This window comes from Hydra vulgaris, chromosome 01, assembly GCF_038396675.1.
Source record: "Hydra vulgaris chromosome 01, alternate assembly HydraT2T_AEP".
NCBI lineage: Eukaryota > Metazoa > Cnidaria > Hydrozoa > Anthoathecata > Hydridae > Hydra > Hydra vulgaris.
The window spans coordinates 57,693,932-57,705,000 of NC_088920.1; the positions used below are offsets into that span (position 1 = coordinate 57,693,932).

At 26.6% G+C, this 11,069-nt stretch overlaps 1 protein-coding gene across 2 annotated transcripts in view; it reads left to right on the plus strand.

Moving 5' to 3' along the window:
* The window catches only part of LOC136075468 (mucin-2-like), an 80,339-nt gene that overhangs the window by 32,930 nt on the left and 36,340 nt on the right, over positions 1-11,069 (plus strand). For both annotated transcript variants that reach the window (XM_065788753.1, XM_065788752.1), the window contains exons 5-7: positions 6,240-6,476; positions 6,582-6,764; positions 10,154-10,261. In XM_065788753.1, the coding sequence (XP_065644825.1) occupies positions 6,240-6,476; positions 6,582-6,764; positions 10,154-10,261 (528 nt within the window). The remainder of the gene's footprint in view (positions 1-6,239; positions 6,477-6,581; positions 6,765-10,153; positions 10,262-11,069) is intronic.

The window sequence follows — 11,069 nt, forward strand, 5'->3', positions numbered from 1 at the left end:
CTATCAATCTTTTATTTACCTAAATAATCAAAACATTTTATTTATTTATACATTAAGGCCGAGTGGGCCGCTAAAAATAAATAGATTAATTGTTTTTTTATTTTAAATTGTTGCTATAACTCTCTCTTAACTCTAAATAATTGACATCACAAACCAAACAGGGCATGAAAAAGCTGTAGTTTTTTTAAATAAATTTGTCTCCAACTTTTTTTTTTTTCGGTTAGTTTTATCTTATTTATTTTAATATATTATTATATTATAAGCTTGAGGAACACAAAAAATGAATGCTTAAAGAATCTAAACGACTGCTTAAAGAGCAGGAAAAATTATATACCTCGATAATGAGTGCAAACCTCAAAATTATAGTTGCTACAAACAATAGAGAAAGAAACTAATAACAACAAGTCGAAAAAATGTAATATTGAAAAAGACCTAAATGACATAAACGACAGCCTTTGCTTTCAAGAGGATAAAACTTTAGAAAATATATCACATTTAAAAAAATATTATTACAATCAAACAAATATATTATATAAAAAATCAATAGACTAGTTGAATTTCAGAAGAAATAATCTAAGAATAGAAGGACTAAAAGAGTCTCCAGGAGAAAGCTGTGAACGATTGTGAAAATGTAGTAAAAGAAATCTTTAATAATCAACTAAAAATATCAAATAAAATTGTATAATAAATAGAAATCGTATATAAATAGAAAAATCGCATCGGTCAAAAGAAAAACCAAAAACAATAATTTTAAAACTTCTGAACTTCGACGACAAAAACAAAATACTCAATTCAGTAAAATATCTTAAAGGAACTGACATTTACATAAACATAAACTTTGCCTAAGAAACTATCGAACATTGAAGGAAGCTTAGGAAAGAAGTAAAAAAGTTACGTAGCGAAAGTAAATACGTTCTTTTAAAATATGGTACAATTTTTAGTCGAGATTTAAAAAATACGCGCTTTCAAAAATAGTTTTACGCAAATCGAATTCTGCTAAAAAATTTTAATTTAATGTCATGACTTTTTTTTCCCTAATGACTTCCTAATAATAGATTAAAAATATTATTTTTAATGGACCTGGATCTATACTTTAATACTAAAACGTTTAAGACTGATCTTCATAACAATATAGGCGAGTAATACACATAAACATTAGGAGCTTAAATACAAATATCGATAAGTTAAAAATTTTCCTTATCGAATGCAAATATTCCTTCAGCATGATTTGTCTTACAGAAACTTGGTATTCTGACGAAAATTCTATTACAAACTCAAACATCCAAATCCCTAACTATAATCTTATTTCTTATGACCAAAGAGCTAACAAAAGAGGGGTGGAAAAATAACCTACATCAATATCAATCCTTCCCGTATTTTTAAAACTCCCTAAACGAATAATCTACAATCGTTTATATAAATACTTAATCACAAATAAAGTCCTGAATGAATACAGTATGGTTTTCAAACTCAGCACTCAACAGAGCATAATATTGTAGATCTCACCAACAGGATATGGAACCAATTTGTGAAAAATTATTCGTATTAGGAGTCTTTGTAGACTTTTCAAAAGCATTCGACACAACAGATTATGAAATCCTACTAACAAAATTGAAAAAATATGGATCAAAAAACCATACACTGCAGTGATTTAAAAGTTACCTTTATAACAGACAACAGTGTGTTATTACAGATAATAATTACCACACTAAATTATTAAAATTAACTTGCGGTTTACCCCAAGGTTCCATTCTTGCTCCTCTTTTATTCCTACTCTATATGAACGACCTTCCATAAGTTTCTAGCAAATTTATATTTATAATGCTTTTAGACGATACAAATTTATTTTACTCTTCGACAATCATTAAGGATCGATATGATAAACATAGAACTCCAAAAATTAAATATATTGATTAAAATGAACAAATTGTCCCTAAACATTGAAAAAAAAAAATACACTTTATTTCGTTCCAACCAGCAAAGATACACAATACCAATATTTTACTCTTTCTAAAAATAGAAAATATAGTGTAAAACCGGGCCAAACCGCTCACCATATCACTCTGCACACTGATCAAAATTATTAAATAAAAGCTAAACGGATATGGCAATGAAAAAAACAAAAGTAGATTCAAATACAGAACTTTCTCCTCTATATTGATAAAATCATATGCCAATTCAACTCTATTAATTTTTTTTATACAACTTTAACGGGAAGTCAAAGTTTTTTATATAATTTTTATCGTTGCAAACATAAGAGCGCTTGAACTGAAGCTGATATAAAAACAATTTTAGCACTATCTTGTTGGGAATTTAATTTTAATTCTGATAGTATAAATAAAAAAATAGTATAAATAAAAAAATAAATAAAAAAACCGCACACTCAAATAATTACTTAGTTTAGTTTTTTGTAAGTGGCTAAACTCCTATCTTTATCTAATTAGCTTAGTGTTAATTTCGGTTGAGTTATGAATAAAATATAATGTTATTTGTTAATATTATTCTCTCATACACATTAAAAACCAATTATTATATGATTTCTCAATATAATCATCACTACCTCAATTCAATTTAACTCACTCACTTTTACCTGCCAACTAAAAAAACAAAAGCATACAAGGAAGACGATATACTAGCCGCATTAGCTGATATAAAGAAAAATAAAACACCACTGACGAAACCTGCATTCAAACATGGCGTTCCAGTCTCAACGCTCAAAGGTCGCAAAAAGAAAAGCAACAAAGTCTTCCAAGGCTCAGGTACAACAACGGTACATTCAAATGAAACAGAAAGATTGATGGTGTATGCGTTCCAATTACTTGGTGACTGGGGTTATGGTTTAACCCGAAATGAAATCTTTGAATTTGAATGTGGCTACCTTAAACGCGAAAATCAATTGCACTGGTATAACTTCTGGGTCGCATATTTGGAATTGTGATGAAGCAGGTTTTTCGCGTGATCAAAGTAAAACAACCGTAGTGTGTCAAAAAGGGACAAGATGTGCATTTAAACTTACTGGCAACAATGAAAAAAGGCATTATATTGTAAACAAATGCTGCAACATTTTGCACCACCATTTATGATATACAAAATTAAAAGAAACTTTCGTCCTTTTTGGGCAAGAGGTGGTCCAGTTGGCACCAAATATTCAATTTCATAATAAGGTTGGATGGAGCAAGATGCGTTTATTGAATAGCTAAAAGATGTATTTATACCCGAAACTGAGCAAAATTATTGGTATTCATATTTTAGGATTAGATGGGCGTACAACTCAAGTAGCTTCGGAAGCGGTATGGTTGTGCAAAAAACACAATATAATCTTGATTTGTTTACCAGAGCATTCTTCGCATATTCTACAAACATTAGATAGAGGTGTCTATTGTCATGTCAAACAAGCACGGGAAAAAATTCTTACAAAGTATTACAAAGACTTAAATTGTAAGGATTATTTCTTTATATATTTTTTATATTTTTCTGGCTTATTTATATATATATATATATATATATATATATATATATATATATATATATATATATGTTTTTTTCTACTTTCTAATATACTTGATTTTTAGTTATGATTTTAAGTTGCGCGGGTTGTTTCATTTTCTTACACTTTAGATTGGTGAACAAAATTCGAATGATGTGTCTATGACAACGTTAGAGTATTTTTAATACTCCATTAAATTTTATTTTATTTTAAAAGGGTTTTTAATAGGATATATTGCCATTTGATTGTTTTTGGTTTATTTGTGCTGGAAGTACCTATGTGGTTTGAATGGTCTTAGGAAAAATTCATAGCATTTTCTGTTTACACACTTTAGTTGTTTTTAGTTTTGTTTCTGGCGTTTTTAATTGAATTTTAATTTATTGTGCGTAGTTTTTTCTACCGTTGGTATGGTAAGTGATTTATTTAACTATTTTTACTTATATTGTGCAGTAGATTAACACTTTTCGTATCATCAAAAAAATATTAGTGCTTTACAAATTTGGGTTTGGTCGGGTTTTGGCTATTTGTACTGAATCTTTTTTTACTGCAGTATGGAATAGGCGTAAGTCGCGGGGTAAAGCATAAGTGGCGATGACGTTTATCTGACGGGATAAACTAGTTATAAGTGCTGATCCTCATCGAAACGCCAGTAATAATAGACGCGACTCTGAGGAGACATTTATTACTTAATCACTACACGAATTATGTTTACACATTGGCATTAATGTTTTTTTTCCATTCTGAGGCCTTTCATTGTTGTATGCATACTTTTTATTTTTTAATGTATTTTTTGTTTTATTTATTTTTTGTTTGGTGATATATTTTTTGTTTATCTTAGTTCATATTAGTATTTATATAACAATTTATTTTTTATTTTTATTGTTTGTACTGTTTAGGTGCATTGTCTGTCTTATTTTAAATATTCCTCTTTTAATCTTTATTTTTGTCTTGACAACTGTCAAAATATGCTTGTTTGAAAAATACTTCTCCTTTATTCTAATGTACTTCATTACTTCCCTCAGACGTTCATTGCTCGTGTGTGACCATTCGGCGAACTTTATATATGTCAGAATTATATATATGCCAAAGTTTATAAACAAGAGTGGTTTACATGCTTTCATGCAATTGCTGATATTCAGTACACTGGCTTATTTCTACCTAATAAAAACAACATAAATTATACGACATTAGCAATCACACAAACGTTTAATCGACCTTCATTAACTTTAGCAACCTCCACAGCACCTACACCATCTTACTCAGACACAGCTTCATTATCTTCAACAGTCGCCGCAGCACCTACTCCAACTACACATCAATTACCATATTTCTCAAATACATCAGCTTCAAGTTTTGATTGGTATCAAGCATGTGTTGAGTGTTGCAAAAACAGTATCGTGATAGTGTTAAAACATTTTTTTCAAGCAAGAAAAAACTGTTTCAATTCTATCTCGCATGTTAAGAAATTGAAGCAGTGCATCATTTTAAAACTTAGCGGAAAATATATTACCGAAAAATGTGTGATCAAGTTCTTCAAACGAAAAGATGAAGAAAAAGCACCAAAGAAAGCCGTGAAAGTTGCTAAACTTAACGCAGGCATAGACTCTCTATGCCAAGTACTCAATGTATATATAAATAATATACATAATAACTAAAGTTGTAAAGAAAAAACACACTTGACTTTTTTTCTTAACAAATTTAGTTATTATACTGCATCTTGTTATATCTAAATTTTATCCTGAGCTTATTTTGAGTTTAGTTTTTATTATGAGTTTATTCCAATTTAAAGACTATCAAAGTATATCTGTTCCTAATATATAACTATATTTAAAATAAACATTATATATATTAATTATATTATTAGGGCTTCGCCAAAAGATCATTACAATCTTGAAGTCCGGCTCGTACAATTTATTAATATAAAAAAATGATAAATTTCATTATATATTTTGACTCACGACGCTTGTTAATATTACATCTTTAATTTACAAAATTTGCAAATGTTATATATACGGCAAAACATAAGAATAACATTGACATTGGCATGAAGAAAGTAGTAGTTTCTTTAAATAAATTTGTTTACCCCTCCTACGCCAAGGGGCTACTTGAGTTTAGGAGGCTACTAGTTTTACTTTTTTTATCTTTATTGTGGATACCACCCTCTCTAAACTCTTTAACTCCATAACACGAACCTTGACGTAGAAGGCCGCTGCACAGAGAAACCAGTTAAACGTGGTACTGCTAGGCCCTACGCAGCGTTCAATCCCCACAACGTCTCAAGTTAAGAAACGTTGTGGGGATATAACTTAAAATTTCTTCTCTGCTTTGCAAGCAAACGCTCTACCACAAATCACTACGGCTTTAAGTTACGCATGGTATAAGTGTTGTAGTAAAAATTTAGAACTTCTGAAGAACTTCATAGATGTAAATTGCCTACATCACAAGTAAGATCTTGCTTATGATGTAGGCACTTTACATCTATATTGCATTTCTGAACACTATATTACATTTCCGAAGCTAAAACCTCATTCATATTTACGAAAAGAAATATGGCTATTTAAAATTTTTTTTTTATTTCATTAATTCAAAATATGACAATCTTCACAACATGTCGTTTTCATGTATGATTTTACTTAAAGCAAGTTTTATACTATTAAAGCTATTTTAAAACTACAAAAATATGTTATACTACCTTACTAATACTTTTACAGAAGTCAAAATACTTAAGTTTTTTAAAATTGTTTTATTTTAGAGGCTTTTTTTTATGTTTGTTCGAATGGCAACTATTGCTTTGGGAGCTATTGCTTTGGCAGCTATTGCTACTATTTTCGTGGAAATGTAGCACATGAAGGCGTAGATTGGCAAACTGCTCTTTATTTATGTAAAAATATGGGAGGAAGTTTATTAAGTGTAACAGACCAAGCAGAAAATTTATTCATTTTAAACCACCTTAAAAGTAAAAATATGAAAGACCAGTACTTTTGGATTGGTATGTTTTTAATTTTTATTTTAGACTCATTGCTCATTGCTCATTTTTTAAATTAAACTCATTCCTTAAATTCAATTGTTTTTTAATTTTTTGGTATTTAAAAAGGACTTAACGCTCTTAAAAGATCTTTTTCTTGGACTGATAATACAACACCACTTTTTATAAATTGGAAAAATGGTGAACCTGATAACTTTAATGGAAATGAATTTTGTTCTGAAATAACTACTAATGGTTGGAATGATATTCGTTGTGATAATCGTTTCGGATTCATTTGTAAAACAAAGAAAGGTAATTATTCAAACCACAATATAATAATTGAAAAATATATTCTTAGACATAACGTTTGATGCATGTATCCATAATTTTGTAAGCAAAATTATGGATACATGCATCAAGAGTTACATCATACTATTTCATAAACTTTAAAAAGTTTATGAAATAGTATGATGTAACTCTGGCTTTGGCAATATCCCTACAGATTTATATAAATATATATATATATATATATATATATATATATATATATATATATATATATATATATATATATATATATATATACCTACAAATATATATGTATACATATATATATATATAAATATATATACATATATATATATATATATATATATATATATATATATATATATATGTGTGTGTAAATATATATATATATGTATATATATATATATATATATATATTTATATATATGTAAATGTATACATATATATATATATATATATATATATATATATATATATATATATATATATATATGTATGTATAGATAGATATATATATATATATATATGCATATATATGTATATATATATATATATATATATATATATATATATATATATATATGTATATATATATATATATATATATATATATATATATATATATATACATATATAAATTATTAATATATATAAATATATATATATATATATTTATATATATATATATATAAATATATATATATATATAACATATATATGTATATATATATATATATATATATATATATATATATATATATACATATAAATATATATATATATATATATATATATATATATATATATATATATATATATATATATATATATATATATATATACATGTATTCACCTTTAAAATACTTCATCCTCTTTCCAGTAACATATAATAGTATAGTGTTCTACTAATTTGAAAATTATAAAAACATATCTTATACATACATACATACATACATACATACATACATACATACATACATACATACATACATACATACATACATACATACATACATACATACATACATACATACATACATACATACATACATACATACATACATACATACATACATACATACATACATACATACATACATACATACATACATACATACATACATACATACATACATACATACATACATACATACATACATACATACATACATACATACATACATACATACATACATACATACATACATACATACATACATACATACATACATACATACATACATACATACATACATACATACATACATACATACATACATACATACATACATATATACATACATACATACATACATTCATACATAAATACCTACAAACATGCATACTTACATACAGTGTGCATGTATGTATGTAAACTTTGTCTACATACAGTGTGTATGTATGTATACAAAGTGAGATAAAATAGCATAAAAAGTGGTTAACAAGAATATCTAATTTTTTAGGAAATAAAAAAATATCACAACTTATCAGTATAGTGAAAACCACCTTGGCATTCTATTGCTTGTTTTATTTTATTAAGGTATCTCAGTTAATTTAAATAATAAGTTACAAATAAACAAGTAAAGTATAAAGATTTGTCAGCAACTCTTCGAGCGGCATTATGTAGAACAACAACAACAAACAAATTTTTACGCTTGCAGTATTTAGAAAACATCTTATGGACCTTGTATAAAAATATTTTATCCGACATCAGATCATGCAACTTTATACCATGTTGTTTTGCAGACCAACTGTTTTTTTTTAATTGTTTAAACTAAACGTTTTATAATCAGAAACAAGTTTATGCTTATTTCATGAAGAGTTTCTTAAAAAAAATTATGCTTATATTTTTGTAGTGGAAAATATTTCAAACAGACAGTAAAACAAATACTTTTTTCTTATTATGGCAGAAACTTTTAAAGTTGAGAAAGTGCAAGACTTCACAATATAGATAGTGATGAGCTAAAGGTATGTGTTAGTGAACCCCAAATGCAATAGATTCTTATACTTCTTGCAAAATAACATAGTCAAAATAAAAAGCCAGTGGGTTATATAGACGGTCTAGATCTAAGTTTATGAGAACAAATGGTTAAGTCGTCACTTAATGTAGCACATTTTTTACTGTTAATAATTTATAACTACAGTGCTAGTTGTAGAATGTTTTTGTTACTTATCTGAAATTAGTTAAAATAATATTAAAGAATAATTTTAATTTTAATTTCTTTTTACATTTTTTTAAACAAAATAGGTGAAGGGGTGGCATATGCCCCACCTATATACCAAACTAAATACGTTTTATTTTTTAAATACATATGTAGCGTACTTTTTATATTGTTTACTAGATTTACTTAAGTTAGTAATGTTAAAAGTATGTTTATAAACAATTATTTTTTAATACTAAGTTGTGTTGAAATATCACATTACCCACTGATGCTTTGACATATATAAATGCATATTCTACTTCCCCTTTTAATCTGTCTATCTTGTATCTACAAAGAATAACTCAAAATATTTGTGGTTAATAGTTCATTCCACTATGTCTTACATATCATTACATTATACGGTTGCTTAATTTCAATATCAATTAACAATTCGTCAAACTTATTGTTTAGTGACGTTGCATCAGTACACCAGCAAAACAGATCACTGTTTTTTCTTATCAATTTACTTGATGTAGATTTTTCAGACTTACTCCCTCGAACAATATACCAAAAAGTTTATTCGACAGTTCCTTCTATAGTATGTGTTCTGTTGCGTTCTGTTGCTTCTATTCCTTCCTGTCAATAACTGGCTGCTTATTTTTCTTTTAGCCTCGATTTGATACGGATTAATTTAAATTAAAATATAGTAAAACTGAAAAAGTTGTATAATTTTGGACTACTAGAACCAACGAAAGGAGTATGTATTGAAGCTTTTTATTCCGAAGTTTGAAAGTGTATATCAAAGAGAATCAGAAAAATCATAAAGTTTTTTGTAAATCAACTTTAATGGAAACGTAACAAGTTTTATTAAAATGTAATACATCTAAACGTATAAACTTGATAGTTGCTCTTCCAAATTTTTGAAGTTTTCTTTAAAAAGTCATCATATTAAAGTTATCTCAATATATTTATTTATCAAAAATCTGTTTTCATCGATTTTAAGTTTAATACACAACTTTATTATAATTTACAATAAATTATTGTAAAGTTGCTAAAAAAATGCTTATCCAACACTTTTAAGTCTTGAGTAGTAATCTTTCAAAAGTTTTATGACAATAAAAATATATAGTTTTGATTTGCAAAGCAGATTAATGCCAGGTTGGTTATACGGTTCTATATGATTTGCTTTTTTTATTTAAAGTTTTAGGGACTTTTTTTTCCATTGTTTTTTAATTTTATAAATATATGTAGGTTTGGCCAACACAAACAAAAAATATGAACCTGGTGCAAATGGTAAACAAGAATATTTTTTATTAAGTGGTTACAACAATGATAAAAATGATAATCACAATCAGACACGTAAGAATAACTTTATTTTAAATTTTGAAACATTCTATTTAATTTGAACATATGTTTATATATGTTTGTTTTTTAAGCCATTCATTATTAAATTTCAATTTGTCAATATGTTTTTAAGTTTCTCTTGTTTGTTTTTTTGTTTCATAACTTCATCATTGCTTTTTAAGTATAAAATCTTATTTTAAGTTATTATTCTTTTCCTAATATTTAAAATTTTTTTTTTTGTGACCAAGATATCTTTTTGTGCAAATCACCTACATAGTAAAGAATTGACTACAATTTCAAAATATTAATTTTAATAATTAAATCACTTTTTGTATGCAAATAAACATTGCAAGTTAATCTGAAAATTATTACATCACAATTTATATCACACTATTTAAAAATCTTATTATATATCTACAAGATATTATCATTGTTGGCATTATGAGAAGTGTTAAGAATATCTCACCTTGAACTGAAATTTTGGTTTGCGAAAGGTCTTGGTTTTTTGTTACACTGGCAACTTATTGAGGCAACTGTAAGTATAAAGATAATAATTGCAATTTGGATAGAAGAAGGCTAGGTCTTTCTTCATAGCTATATTTAATTAAGCAGTATTTATAATTAGAAATCTCTTCTATTGAATTACTTTGCTTCTTCAACACAAAACAAAAAATTTTTGATAGAAAAAAGTGAACTAATTATGTAATAGGTAAATGCAATGTTTCAATATACTTATTTGAATAAACTCAAGTGTCTGAGATGGTGCTACTAAACGACTAACAGCCTTCCATCATACTCATTTTAGAGATTTTGATTTATTAGT